Below are 16375 nucleotides of genomic sequence, written 5' to 3'. Positions count from 1 at the left end.
CATGTGGATTCTTTGCTCAGTAAACAAGGCCAGGTTTAATTTTATGACCAGCTGCACTGCCACAAAGTATCTGCATCAATATGTCCTTAAATGCTTTAAAGCCTTGTGCTTGCTTCACAGTTTTATGGATGTAGATGCATCGGGGCATTTTCTTCCAAATGAGGCTAGTTTCATTACAATTAAAAACTTGCTTAGAATGATAATCTTTCTCTACAATAATTGTTTCAATTCTGCTCAGAACAATGCAGCAGCTTTCTCATCAGCTGATGCAGATTCTCCTGTAATTTTTATGTTTTTTAGATTAAACTTAGTTTTCAGTCTGTGCAACCAGCCCTTGCTTTTTGTCATAATGTGTTACCGTCAATAAGAATCCTTTTTCTTGTCATGTGGTCTACCCACAAATTCAAAGCTTTCTCTATCTTGAGTAGCGCCTTATCATGCACTGTACCCATAACTTTTGCAGATTTGGGCACAATGGAAAGACTGGCATGAATTATTTCTTTGTTCTTCAACACTTCACCTATCGAAGATTCATTTTTATTATAGATCTTGGTAACGGTTGCAACTGACTTTTTTCTACTTCAATCATATTGATAATCTTTCATTTTTCACTAATACTGAGCACTTCATGTCTTCTCTTCGGTTTTGAAGCCATTTTAAAATTTTTCACAATTTATTTGCTTGAATTTAAATGCAATTTTTAATTGCAATTGACTGCTTTCTTCAACAATTCGAGTAAAACTGAACATGAACAAACACGCCCATTTAAGTCAATGCACCTAGCAAAACAAGTGTTTTGACAAGTTTTCAGCCTGCGTGTACGCTACACCCGACCATTTCATGCACTTTTTCAAACCATGGATAAGTGAAGCTGCAGATACTGGGGAGGCCTACTGTACTTAGCCCACTGAAAAGACATTCAGATATCTTAATGTTCTTATCTTTGAATGTTGAATTATGTGGAAAACTAATTTATGATAATTCCTAACAGATTTACTTAATTGTAACAATGTTCTTTTGACTCCTTCACTCATCAGCTTTGTTTAATTTATTACTAGAATTGAAATTATGAACGTTTACAATTTCTTGAAAAATATGACAGTATTTTTAAGAAGATTTGCAAATTTAGGCCTTAATTTCAACTAATTTGTATACCTATTGGTCCAACATGAAATGGAAATTATCTGTTGCACCATTATTTGTAAGTATTTATAGTGTTACTCCTTACGATGCATGTGTTATGCACTATGAATCTATATTGATTAAAATACATTGTATTAAGTTGTGTAAGCTTCCTACAACTACTAGATAAGAAACTTTTGGGGACTTATTTGTTGGCTCAATCCACACACCATTCGTTCATTTTTATTTGAAACAAGAGCTGAAAATTGGTTTCACTAATCTCTGGAAACAGTTACATAAATTCTTAAAAGCATGTTAATTGACACTTGTTAATTAAACAATTTAAATTGTACAATCAGTTTTCTCAGCAGTTTATAAGTCATATTATTAGAATGTACAGAAGTGGTTGCATTGGGATACGGCAACCTAAAGTAGAGATCCAGGAGACTTTGGAAATTAGCTTATTTCCAGTGATGGAATATGCAGAATTTGACTGTTAATTGGAGATATTAATATTAAAACTTAAAGTTGAAATATTTATTTTCCCAGAATATTTCTTTATATTAATTTTTTTAAAGAGCAGAAACACTAATAGACTGAGAACAGCTGCTGATAAGTTGAAATTATTCCTTTCTGAACTGAATTGAAGACTTAAGGATTTTCTTGTGTTATAAGAAATATATATCCTAAGGTGGATGGATTTGATTTTCAGCAAATTAAGTTTAAGTGAAGTAATAAAAGAAAGAGAAGTGTTTTTTTTTTTTTTAATTGGAGATATGAAGCAGCTGTATTTTGTTGCAAAAAAAGTTAGTTTAATCTTGTGTTAAGAAACTGAGTTATTAGAGAATATAAATCTAGAAAATTTTTACAGACCAGTATATAACGTCTTAACTTCTATGATGCTAGTTTTGCAGAAGGAAGCCCATTATAGGTTGCATTCTAGCTGGTGACTAGAACTTTGTTTTCCAGCCAATTCTATAGTTAATTTTTGGCACAGGCAAGTAAGTTTTTCCTCCAAGCAGAACCTTGGGTTTTTAATTGCATTCATGAGAATACTAGTTAGGATTAGAAATATTGCCTGTTATGTGACATGGGAATGCAATCAACTCAGCAATAGTGAGATGTAGGGACCAGTTGCTTACCAATTTCAAAAAATTTAAGGATAAAAGATTCTCCCTTTGGAGAATGAAAAGGTTTCAAGATTTATTTTTAATTTTTTTTCCTACTGGTCTTTTACTTATAATTTCAAGTCATTGATCTTGCACGCGCGCGCACACACACACACACACACACACACAAAAAACTAACAATATTTCTGATAATGGGTGGACTGTTTTCTTACATTAGCTAAAAATTGAGGCTTTTCAATAAACAACCTAAAAGCTACATTTAAAAAGGTTTAATTTATGCTGTTTTAAAAAGATAAACATTGACCTTTTGTGTGCTTACATATAATACTCCTTATTGTTGATCAAATTCAATAAGACAGGCTCAATAAGATATAAGTTTGATTCTTAAAACAGAAGTCAAATGATTTAATTAAAAACTCGAAATAAGACTTATTGTACATCTAGATTTCAGCCCTAGGCACTTTTTTATTTTTTTGAGTTGGTAGAAGCATTGATATACTGAATTTGAAGGAAAAACAAATCTATACATAACCTTGAATTTAATTTGTTACACTCCCTAGTTTTGTGAATAGCAGTAACTTGATATTGTATTATCATTTTATGCAATGATATTATTCTTTAGTTTCTTGTCAGGTTGATGCTGCCTTTCTACATCTCATTTAAACAATTTGAGAGCCTCTCATTTGTTGATTTCAGATGCAAATAAGTATGTCTTCATACTTATTTGCCTTCAAGTTACCCTTGAAGCTTTCCTTTTGATTTCCTTAGTTCGAGGGGAGGAGATCAATGGTCAGCATTGATAGCTATCAGTGCTCATTGAAGGAAATATTTTGTAATCTATGTTAGTAAAAGCTGTCCCTTCTTTCATTTGAAAGGATTTAAACTATGACTAATAGGTCCATTTAATGTTTTAATTCCATTAAAGCCACAGATGTTGATGACTATCAGAAAATGTTGCATTTCTTTCAGTTTGTACATCCACCACTGATTTTTAAGGAGTTGCTTTCTACTTATATCTCCAGAATTTGTTTCTGGATGTGTTTTAATTTTTATAGAGTAGTTAGTGTGACACTAACTACTCTGACAGTTATGGAAAACTTTCCACAAGTTTGATGTCCCTGTTATTTTTCTTCAAACTGGTCCCAATGTTTCTTTACTAGTAACCAGCCATTTCTACACAGGCATATCTGACTTTCTAACAAGAATAGCAGACTTGATTGCCAGTTAGTGCTGTTAATACTTGTAGGGCTTTTGTGTGTGGGGGGGGGGGATGGGTGGAAGGAATGCTGAAACTTGCTATGCTTTGCAAATCTTTCTAAGCTTCATCTTGAATTCTCCCTCTTAGGAGGAATCTTGATATCATATCAGATATATTAGTCCCTTATGAACAAAACATGTGAAGTGGTAATCTGTTACTCACTTCATTGTATAATTTTGCACGTGATGTTAATTATAATGCTACTTGATAACTCCAATATATTGTTATTTATTTTTATTATAATCATTAAAAAAAATAACTTAATAAAAGATAAGTTGTGTGATATAACTTTTGAAGCTATTCTGGGCATCTTATCATGTATTTGTAAGGGGGGAAAAAAGCAAATTCTTAGTGATATGAAATCTTTTGATTTACAGAACATAAGACCTGTTCACCTGAGCAGTTTGCTTGCAAATCACCTAGTGGAGTTTGCATTCCTATCACTTGGCATTGTGATGGCCAAGAAGACTGTATGGATGGTTCTGATGAATCAAGTGATTGCAGTAAGTTTAAGCAGAAACAAAATTAATGTGATGTTTATTGGTCTTAAAAATTACTGAATTAATTAATTATAATAATGAAAAAGATGGTCTTTGCATAAAACAGGTTTGCAGAAATGATAGCAGTATGTTGATTTACTAAGTAAATCAACATACTGCTGTTGATTTACTAAGTAAATCAACAGCTGCTTTAATATCACTAAAGTTGACATACTGAGAAAAATTAAACATGAAAACTAACTTATGTGAAATAAATTTAGTAGTTTTATTCCTGATTTTATATAATTGGGAATTTTATTGACTATTTTAGTCCTAATAACACTATAGTGGCACTTTTTGAAACTTACAACGTTAAAATTTATTTCATGTAAGTTGGTTTCCATATTTAATTTTTCTAAACTCTGCTATCGTTTTTGGCATGAATTGCCTTGCTCTTTCATGAAACACCCCAAAGGAGCCCACTTTCTTGTCACTTTGACATACTTTAGAATTCTATTGATCTTGCAGATTTGTTTAGAACTCATTTTAAGTTTAGCAACGTAAAAGCAAATCATGCAGATTATGTGATAAATCATCATAAAATTGATTTCTGAATGAAAATTGTTTCTGCACAGAAAAGGATTTATTATTATTTATTTTTTTTTTAATTTTTTGTTTGCCTGTTCATTGAAGAAAGAAAGAGGCTTATATCTCAAAAGAAATTTGAGATATAAGCCTCTTTTGTCTCATTTTTCAAATATCTCACTATTTTAAATGCATTTTTTGCAAAATTTTTAAATATCTAATTACACTCAATTTGTCTACCTCTAAGCGTGTAATAGCTCTACGTATTTGGTTGGATTATTATGAAATTAGTTTTTGGAATCCTCACAAAAAATTTTGGTGATGTTTTAAGTCTTAGGCCATTTGTAGGGCCAAATTAGCCAACGTTTAATGTCAGTGTTTTGAAATGATAAAAACTTATTAACTTCAAATAAAACTTTTATATTCAGTAGGTTTTCCCAAGTTAGTTGCAAATAGCGATGTAGATGTGTTGTATCATTCCCATTATGCTCTGGGAAGGTTATACTTAGCTCACATGATCAATGTTTTAATATTTGACTTCTTTCTAAAAATATTCTTTCTTTAGGATATGTACAATAATCTCTGAATTCTGATCTTCAAATAATCAAATACTTTGTAAATTGGTCCATAAATCATGGATATTATTTCATTCAGCTTCTAGAGCTACATTATCCAACCAGTTCTTTTAACTGACCAGCAAATCAGTTATTCTAACATTCTCAGTTAATTGAAAGATTACTGTATTCTCAGTTAATCACGATTTTATAGTAATTAAACATATGAATTTCTAAGCTAGATAAGACTTCAGTGTATGCAAAATTATTATACAAATTTATATTTCATCATCAAATTCCTGCCATGTACCTTCAAGGGGTATACAGGATATGATAGTACTATATGAAAAATTTACATCATTACTAACTTCCTATCTACAATTTTACTCCAAATTAGTCTATTACTTGTCAAAACTCCAACATTACCAGATCTTATATTTCTATCGTCTAAGGCACTTTGTACCATATCAATCAACCTATATCTTGGTCTTCCTCTGGGTCATTTTCTTGCCAACTTCGCAGAGAACACTTGTTTTGCTAATCGCTCCTCGCCCATTCTGTTTAAGTGATTCTGTTGTCTATTTCCATATTTAATTTACCATCTTCACTAAAAATTGTGCCTAAGTAGCTGAAATGTTTTACTTGTTCCACAGGTTCTCGATTCACAACACAGTTGACATTTTCAATGATTCTGCCTATTTTCATTGTCTTTGTCTTTTTATTGCTGACCTTCATACCATATCTATTACAACAGTTATTCAATTTAATCAGTGAATCTTGTAGATTAGTAGCAGATTTATTTAGAAGTATAACATTATCCACATAAAGCAAAGAACATACATTAACATCTTCAATTTTGATATCAGGTTTAATACCACTTTCCTTCATAATGTGATCCATATACATAATGAATAACAGAGGGGATAATGTACATCCTTGTCTCACACCAGATTTAACATTAAACCATCTTCCTGTACTTCCTTCACTTCTAACTGCTGACTTACAACTCAAATAAAGACTAAGTATTGCTTGATATAATGCCCCATTGACACCATATAACTGTACCATATTGAATAGCTTCTCTATTCGCACCTTGTCATATGCCTTTTCCAGATCTACAAAACTTAAATACAGATCTTTGTTATATTCCTGTGTTTTCTCAACTATTTGTAGAAAAGTGAAGATCTGATCCTGACAGCCTCTATTTGACCCGAATCCAGCTTGTTCTTCACCAAGCTTTTCTTCCACAATTCTTCTCAACCGTTTCTCAAGTACTTGCATATATCTTACCAAGAACACTCAATAGGGATATACCTCTGTAATTCTCAAATTCTGTTTTATTTCCCATTTTATATATGGGTACTATGAGAGCTCTACTCCAATCATCGGGAATTTGTCCCTCTGTCCAGGCATTCTGAACTATGCAGTGCAGCCACTGTAAGACTTTTATACCACCATACTTCAGCATTTCTGGTCGAATATCATCTACTCCTGTTGCCTTTCCACATTTCAAGTCTTTGATGGTTTTTTCTACTTCAAGAATGGATATGTATGCCTGACTGCATGCCTGGTCAGTGTTTTTTATCACTGTGCTGTCATCACTGCTTGTTTCATTTAGCAAATTTTCAAAGTAATTACTCCATACTTCAAGGATATCTTTTTCTCCCATTTTCATTTCACCTTTATCATCTCTAACTCCTTTTACAGCACTCTTTCCTCCATTCCTAAGCTTCTTCAACAACCTCCAGAATATTTTGCCACCTTCTTGACATTTATTTTCTATGTTCTTGCCAAAGTCCTCCCATGACTGTTTAGCTAGTTTTACACAGTGTTTAGCTTTCTTACATTTGTCTCTGTATTCTCTAACAGCACAAGGTGACTTATTTGCCAGGAACTTTTGATATGCTTTCTTCTTTTCCTTCACTGCCTCTTTAACTTCCTGTGTCCACCATGGAGTTCTAATTTTTCTAACCTTGCAGACAACTTCACCACATGCCTCTCTAGCTGAATCAATCAGGGTTTTCTTCAAGGCTTGCCACTGAATCTCCAAGGTTTGGTTCCTGTTCTCAAACTCTTTCATTTTTCCTTCAATAATCTTTGTGTATTTTAGCCTACAGTTCACATCTGAGAGTTGCTCAACTTTTATTCGCTTTAAAACTTTCTTACATGTCATTCATTCTTTTCAATATGAAATTCAATTTTATCTTGCCCAAGACTAAATAGTGATCACTTCCAATTTCAAATCCTCTGTACACTCTGGTGTCCTGCACCAGGGAGAAAACATCACTATCAACAATAATATAGTCAATGAGACTTTTCTTATTCCTTGCCTCTTCTCTCCATGTGAATTTGTGCACATATTTATGTTGGAACAGGATGTTAGTAATAACCAGTCCATGTCCTGAGCAGAAATCCAACAGGTATTTGCCATTATTATTAGGTTTGCTCTTGTCTCCAAATTTTACCAAAACATTTTTGTATGTCTGACAGTGATTTCTTACTCTGCTATTTAGATCCCCAAAAAAATTCCTCCATTTCTACCTTAGTAGAACCTTCTGTGGGACCATAGGCACAAATAAGTCTCATTGTCCAGTTCCCCATTCTCATATTTACCTACATTACTCTACTTGAGACTGACTGCCATTCAAGAAGATTAGCCTTGTATTTTGTGTTGAATACTATGGCTACTTCTTCTTTTCCTTGATTGTCATTGCCTGAAGATAACATCTTGTATTTATTGCTCGGAAATATTTCACCAGTTTTTGTCTTTTTTGTTTCAGTCACCCCTATTATGTCGATCTGGTACTTATCTAATTTCTCAGCTAGCTCCATTTCTTTGCCATTCAGGCTTCTTATGTTGATAGTACCGATCTTTAACTTTGGTGATATTGAGTTGGAGTGTGTTTTCAGATTTGTTCCAGTAGGTGACTTTTCGCTGTTCGCCCTGGTTCCCTGGCGAAAACAACAGGGGCCTTGTTTAACCGGGTGACGCCCCAGCCGGCATAAAATTTTGTAATACAAAATGATGGTACAACTTTATATTTTATTTATTTAAACTTAAAATTTATTATAAATTTTATAAATTGTTTTCATTAGGTAAAGTTTTAGTATGAACTTAGTAGTAAAATAAAAAAAATTATAATTATTTCAGAACAAATTACATGTACATCTGAAGAATTTACATGCAACAACAACAAATGCATCACTAAAAGATGGAAATGTGACCAAGATAATGATTGTGGAGATAACAGTGATGAAGAGGGATGTCGTAAGTATTAAATTCAGAAAATAGATATTAGTAGGCATGTATTTATAGCATGTTAAATGTTTAATAAAATTATACAAAATAGTTCCCTCTTCTATAATTGTTGCAGTTTGACAAAGCATACACTAGCATTGTATAATTTATTGCATGAGTAAAAAATTTATTTGCTTTCCTGATTTAAAAAAAGATATAAATTTTGCATTAGATCAAAGTATATCTTTAATTTTTTTTTTGAAAAAAATTGTTTTATAACAAAAAAAAAGTGGGATATTACAAAAAACAAATACTAGTGGCAGATACGAGGAAAAGGATGTGGACCAAATAAAGAAATTCACTTTTTTGCAGCTTTCTGAGTTAAATTATCTATACTGAAGATGTTGAAAGATTGATCAAACTGCATAGCAATATCATGGTTATGGATGGAGCTTTCAGAAAGAATAACTATTAACTATGATGCTCTGTGGGCTCTCTTGCTCAGTTCTATAAGCTCAGCAACTATGCACTGTTAATCTCATAGTTGCATTTAATTGTTAAATTCCTGATTCGTATCCTTGAGGATACAGGATAATATGATTGTAATAACATAAAAACTATATATACTTTCTATTGATAATTTTCCTCTAAATCTGTCAAAACTTCCATATTGTCAGATCTTATTTCAAGGCATCTTACTGCATCCATCCACCTAGACATTGATGTTCCTGTGGGCATATTTCCAGGCATTCTGACATCCAGCATCTGTTTTGCTAACTTTTCCTCTCCCATTCTACTTAAGTGACCATACGATCTCGAATTAATGATGCTTATATATTTCTGAATGCTAACCATTTCAAGTCACTCCTGATGTCTTCATTTTTCATTAATATGGTTCTACCATTGATGCCATCTGTTCATTCCTTTCATTTTTCTCAATTCTCATATTCATAAGCTAAAATTGGTTTAAGCACTGTTGTATGCTATATTCCTGCCTATTTTCATAGCTTTAGTTTTTATTTGCTCATTTTTATGCCAAATTTGTTACAGCTTTTATTTAATGTACAATCAACCCTCAGTATAGCAAATGCCATTATAACAAATTCACTCACTATAACTACTATGAAGTCAGAAGATATAATACTATACAAAAGGAAATTCACTATAGCAAACTATTCCTATGATCTTTACAGGTTTGCTTTAGTGAGTCACTGTAGTTAAAGAATCGTGGTGACTTGCACTGGATTTATTTAGGTGTACATCATCGGCATAAAGCAAAGAGTTTAGTTTGATTCTGATATCAGGTTTAATTTGACTTTCTTTTATATTATGATATACACACATTGACCTTACATCATCCATCTTCCTGTACCTCCTTTAATTCTAACCACTGACTTACAACTTCCATGTAGATGGTATTGCTTGATATAATGAGTACCATTTTTACATTATGTAACTTGAGTTTTGAACAGCCTTTCTCTTGGCACGTCATCTTGCGCTGTACCTTTTTTATATATAAAACCTAAAATATTTTAATGGCATCTACTGGTGAAATATAGACAAATAATGATTTATGAAATCAAATGTCTTTTGCATTCTTAATCTAAAATGAATATTTACTACTATTTATGTATTTCAGTGGCCAGTTGAAACTTTTTTTTTAGGCTCTTTCCTCAATTGGTGAAACTTTTAACGAAATGAAGAAATGTTAATATCAGATTAAATTATTATTATTAACATTATTATAAGGATATCTTCATGGAGTCAAAATACTCATCACACGAGATCCACACTCATCTTTACCCATCACACCTCTCTTGACTCATTCACTGTCATGGTACTTTTAACTAATACTGGCAATCTATTCCACTCACTCACCACTCTCCAAGCAAAAAAATTAAGTCCTCACACCCTTATTAACTACACTCTTACACAACTCCTAAGGGTGACCTCTAGTTTTCTCCCTATTCATCATGTATTGAAAAATATTTCTTGTTTCAATCTTATAGAATCTCTCTCTTCTCAGCTTATCAACTGAACTTTGCAATCCACGCTCCTTCAACCTATCCCTATAGGGACAAATCACCAGATTGTTCACTTATGTCTGAATCCTTTTCATCACCTTCTGATCCTCAAGAAACCCAAGTGACCAAATCTGTGTACAGTATTCAAAATGTAGTTGAATCTTTCCTTATAAAGAGGGACAATAACTGCCTTATCTTTACTAATTATCCATGTAATCTTTTGAGCTATTTTGCCAACTTTTTCAATATGCCCTCTGAACTTCAACTCCTTGTCCACTTACTTCAAAGTCTCTAGCCTCATCAGTGTGATAGGTGCACAGTATATAACTTTTCAACCTGAAGTACATAACCTTACATTTTGTAATATTAAATTGATAATCATTATCTTTTTCTACACAGTGCCAATTTATTTAAATCATCCTGCAGGATATCTGCATCATCAGCAAATAATTGAATAAACTCCCCCCCCCCATCCTAAATCTTTCTTTATATCATCAATATACAAATTAAAGAGTAGTGGCCTTTAATTTGGTACAGAACTATGAGGCAGTCCACTCCTTATTCTCCTAGATTCCACTCCACTGTATACAAGGAGGTCAAAATTAAAGTATCCCTGTTTAAGGACTTGTGGAGTGCCACCCCGTGATTAAATGCACTGAAACTTTGCATGAATACATCGTGCATCATGAAGAAGAGATATCTGAGAAAGAAAAAAAAGTAACACTAAAATTTACCACCAGGTACATTATATATCAGATGTAGATATATCATTAATTTTTTTTTGTGTGTGTGAGAAAGAGAAAAGTGACATAAGCATAAATAATATTTTTATTTACTTCCATTAGGCATTAGGCTGTTCAATGTGCTGCGCTTCCCATTATGCCACAAACTGCATCCTTTGCACAGTTGTGTTCAATGGCAGAATGTAGCTGGTTGGGACTGATGTTGCACATGTTATACTGTCTTTCAGTGCTGGCAAGTTATCAGGATGATCCCAATAAATCCTGTCTGAGAAATTCCCAGATTCAGAAGTCATGGGGTAAGATCAGGTGAATGAGGCAACCATGCAGTGGGAAACACATAGCTGATCACTCTGGCTTCCATGAAATGTTTCTAAAGAATCTCCTGTATGGATTGACTGATGTGTAGAGGGGCCCCATCCTGCAGGAAAATGACCAAATTTATGCACAGGTGCTGATGTAATTGTGACTCAACAAAATTTATTATATTGCGATACCTCTTGGCAGTAACTGAGCAGGTCATAGGACTTGACTGGTTAATGCCCTCATAGAAAAATGGCCCAATGATAAACAAAGCAGTAAACCCACATCAGACAGTAACCTCAGGTGAACAAAAAGGAATTTGTAGAATGGTGTACATTTCATAAAAATTAAATTGCAATATGTTTTTGGAAAAAGTTACAAATTTCCTAAGGATGTAGTTAAGGAATTAATGTACAGTGTTTACAGAAAATTGTGTGGAGAGACACTTCAGTATGGAATATGTCCACCCCAAACTGCAATGCAGCACTCACAACATCAAGTGATTCAGGAGTTCTTGAAACTGACCAACTCCTCCTTCAGAGCAAGGATAAGGCCTTGGTTGTTTTCTGGAGGAGAATTTCAAGCAGCAATGTCTCCCTATTGTGTCTCAAACATGTTTTCAGATTGAGATCTGGGGAGCATTTTCTGACTTTTCAATTTGATTTCCTCAGTATCCAGAAGTATTATCTCCACTCATGTACGATGTGGCATGGCGTGGCACTCTCATCCATAAAAATAATTCTTTGCCTACAGCACAATGGAACAATCGAACGTGATGTTGAGGAACTTTATTGCAATATCGTTCACCAGTCATAGTCCCTTTATTCAGCACTTGTAGCTTGGTGCATCCATTGAGCATAATGCCTCCCCACACCATGACCTCAGCACCACTGTATCTATCCCTTTCAGTCATATTCTTGCAATGATAAGCAGTACTACTTTCAAGATTAATTGTTGTTTAGAATTGGAGGAAAGACCAAAATGATTCTCATTATGTAAAAAGTACATTTTCCCATTGGTGTCTTGTCCAATTTTTATGGATGTAACGCCACTGAAAACGTGCTCTACAATGAGATGTGGATAAAGGGACATCGACTTGCAGGTCCTTGGGTGTGTATGCCTACTTGGCGCAGTTACATTTTGCTGTTATAACCAAAAATCTGTCTTCATGCTCCACAGTAGATCCAGGGCAACCTCTTAGCAAATGTCTAGAACACATTCCATTGGTTTGAAACGCTGCTCGTAGCCTATATGCAACGCTATGTGAGATTTCAAGCTCTGTCAATATCAGTAATTCTGCAGCCTTTTTCAAGCTTTCCAATAATTCTTACCCATGTGAAATCATTTAGATGTCTTTTGAAACATTACAAGACATCTAAGTTTGCAACTGTATTCCTTTGTGAAAAGGGCTTCCTTCAAACACAATTGTCTTTTATCCTGTTTAGTGCTAATGTGTGTGGCCCCTTTGTGCACGATTCGAAAATTTGAATGTATATTGCTTTCTACTTGAAATAATCAGTTACACAAATTGCCACAAGTTGATTTGTCTGAATTTGCAGTGGTATTCTTCAGTAATAATGTTTGTCCTTAAGATTTACACACCAGTGTACCATGAAGTGCAGTTATGAACAACGTTCCCTCTGATCTAGGAAGGTCATGTCATGTCTGCTGAGCAGCATTTGGGTAGGGTTGAGCAACCACATGATAGGGTGGGGAAGCAAGTTTAAGGAAAGTGTTGTATATTTTTATTCAACTGAAAATATAATTATACATAAAATAAATGTATATGTCTCAAAACAGTGTTAAAAAGTAATTTAGTATGAGCTACCGTCAGTTAGTCTTCTTTGACAGTAAGTGTGAGACAGTCTTGTGCAGCGGCCAGTTTACAATCATGCAGCCTAGAGGGAATATCGGTTATGAATCCCCAAAGCCTGTCTGTGGGTATGATCTTAAAATTTGCTTTTATCTTCTGTTGATTTGTTATACCCTAATTACTAATTATTTTTTTAACAGCTAATGTCACATGCTCAAGTACTGAATTCATGTGTCAGAATGGCAGATGTCTTCCTGACCGATGGAGATGTGATGGTGGTATAGATTGCACTGATGATTCAGATGAACTTGATTGTCCAACAACGCCTCCACCAATATGTAATTCACGAGAATTTATGTGTGCCAACAGACGAGACTGTATTCATATTTCATGGCAGTGTGATGGAGATGAAGACTGTCCGGATGGATCAGATGAAAGCCACTGTAAGTATCTTCCTACCAGTTTATTCATATTGTTTCATTTTGTTGGATCTTGATATTCAGTTTGTTTTTATTTTATATCCTTGCTTAAGCTATTAAAATGGCCATGTGGTGGCGGGGGGGGGCTTTGAAATTTGGTATCCAAATCTCCTATTTGGAATTTAGATGATTTTCTGGCTGTTTATTTATGGAACTGAACTCAGCTTTTTTTTTAATAGCTAATATATTAAAATGGCCACGTGGTGGTGGTGGGGGGCAGGGGGGGGCTTTGAAATTTGGTATCCAAATCTCCTATTTGGAATTTAGATGATTTTCTGGCTGTTTATTTATGGAACTGAACTCAGCTTTTTTTTTTAGTAGTTAATATTAAGAATTTGTAATAGTGAATTGAAAATTATATTTCATTATTATGAAGTTAATTTTACGACTTTTTTTTTGTATGATTTGTCAATGTTGTTATAAAAGAAAAAAATGTATCGATCTTTCTTTACAACACTTCATCAGAATTGGATAATGACCCTTCTCATTTTGGTCATCTGATGTTAGTTGGTTTCTCATTATTTATAAAAAGATATAGTTCAACTATCCATTCATTTACAGATGTTTTGACTCTGCTTTGACCATGGGATTAAGCATGCTAAGTTCTAACAGTATGAATTCCCTGTGAAAAAAATTACAAATTCCCTGAAGGCTTTTTGCAGCACTTTACCTGTTTTACACCATTCTCCACAAAACTGCTGAAAACTGGATTCCTAAATGCTATGAAAATTTTTAAATATGTCATGCAAATTTACTCCGATATTTATCTTAACTATGGCATCTGAACTCTGTAACTATTTTCTATGACAATATTAATCCTAAATTCACAATCACATCAATTTCTTGCAATGCAGTTCCTCTATGTGATATATAGTTTTGTTTTAAATCTTGAAGTGTAAGTTTGTTCATACTATCAGTATATTTAAATCATTCTGCAAGATCTCTATGCAGTCTTTGACTATTGCAAATCCCAGTTTAGCATTACTGGCAAACAACTGTATATTCCTCCTGAATCAATATTAACATACACATTGGAAACCAGCAGCTCCATTTGAAAGCCCTATTACACACTACTAGTCACCTGTATTCTCTGATTCATCTCTGCCATGTACTACTGTCCATTACACATCTCGCCAGCTTTATATCTCATCCTATTTGCTATAGCTGACGTAGTGCTCCATACAGTAACCTGTCAGCTTTTGGATAAGGGAAATGGCTACAACATGATAAAGCCCAGCAATATCATGCTGTAGCCATTTCCTTTATCCAACTTGGCTGTCACATTATTATAAAATGAGTAAATTATTAAGACAAGATCTTTCCTTCATAAAGCCATGTTCCCATATAGAATCATATTCCTGAAATCTTCCCATTAAAACTTTTCCAATACATAACCTCATTCTTAAGATATTAATTGGTCTTTTTAAAACCTCAGTCTTGGAGCCTCCTTTGTGCAATGAGCCCCTTTCTGGTCCTTTACCACTCTGTGTTGAGACTTAGTGTAGTAAAATGCGCTGCCATTTCTTTTACACTTTCTGTAATACATATCTCATCCAATCCCATGACTACATTCACTTTGAGATTCACTCATCTATCTGCCATCTACTCTGCAGATAGATGAGTTTCCTCTCTTGTCATTAACTGTGTCATGAATGCCTTTTTAGATTTCTCTCACTAATACTAGAGTTCCATACTTTCCCCCAGTTCTTCCCCTACAGTAATTTCTCAATGACCTGAAATCCTATTTGTAGTTTCACAATAACAATGCATGCCCTTCTTCTCATGCACTTGATAAAATAACATGGAGATGAATGTTTATAAGAAACTGTTTCTGGGGTTTCTTGAAGCTTGGAATGTTTGGGTATGACAAGGCTTGCCAATGAAGAAGGGCATGCATTGTTGTGAAACTACAAATAGGATTTGAGGTCACTGAGAAATTACTGTAGAGGAAGAACTCTAGTGTTAGATAGAAATCTGAAAAGGCATTCATGACACAGTTGATGACCTGAGAGGAAACTCATAGTAGAGGGCAGACCATAAAAACAGTTGGTAGTTGTTCCGTCCATGCCTTGGAAATATTGAGTGATTGCATGAATTTCTCCCAAGTTTTTCATGACTGCTGTTCAGAAGTGGAAAATGTTGGCTAAAATCTCTCATAGTTTGAATTCGTATTGGTAGGCATCCAGGGTTTTTTAAAAAAAAAAAAAAAAAAAAAAAAAAAAAACTACTCTGTTCATTATTTTACAGAGAATTGAAATGAGGTTAGTGGGACAGTAGTTAGTTTAAATAGAAAATGTGGCCATTCTCAGAAAGCATTTTTTCATTAGGTCATGTTACCAGCAATTTGTAGATTGAAGAATATATACGGGGGGGGGATCTGGAAAGTTTTGATAAATACCTAGAACAAAAATGATATTAAAGCAACTGATATAACCACAAGAAACAACATACAAGGATATAAGAACATAAGTTACCTTCATAACTCTGCTACTAGTATGTTCTTTCTTGTGGTTATCAGTTGCTTTAATATCATTTTTGTTCTAGGTGTTTATCAGCACTTTCCAGCCCTCCACTCCCCATCATATACCGTATTTTTTGGTGTATAAGACACACCCAAGAAATTTAATACAATTTTCTGGAAAAAACTTAA

The 16375-nt window shown here is 33.8% G+C and overlaps 1 protein-coding gene across 1 annotated transcript in view; it reads left to right on the top strand.

Annotated features, from left to right (window-relative positions):
- Nucleotides 1-16375, top strand: part of LOC150098511 (very low-density lipoprotein receptor-like) — a 108457-nt gene that overhangs the window by 42337 nt on the left and 49745 nt on the right. The window contains exons 4-6 of the mRNA XM_090405667.1: nt 3888-4013; nt 8280-8396; nt 13447-13689. Of these exons, the coding sequence (XP_090261793.1) occupies nt 3888-4013; nt 8280-8396; nt 13447-13689 (486 nt within the window). The remainder of the gene's footprint in view (nt 1-3887; nt 4014-8279; nt 8397-13446; nt 13690-16375) is intronic.

Source organism: Typopeltis vanoorti, chromosome 15, assembly GCF_054136105.1.
Source record: "Typopeltis vanoorti isolate ZY-2024b chromosome 15, IOZ_Tvanoo_1.0, whole genome shotgun sequence".
NCBI classification, from domain to species: domain Eukaryota; kingdom Metazoa; phylum Arthropoda; class Arachnida; order Uropygi; family Thelyphonidae; genus Typopeltis; species Typopeltis vanoorti.
Note: the sequence above shows the minus strand (reverse complement) of the source record. Positions and strands in the feature narration are given on the sequence as shown.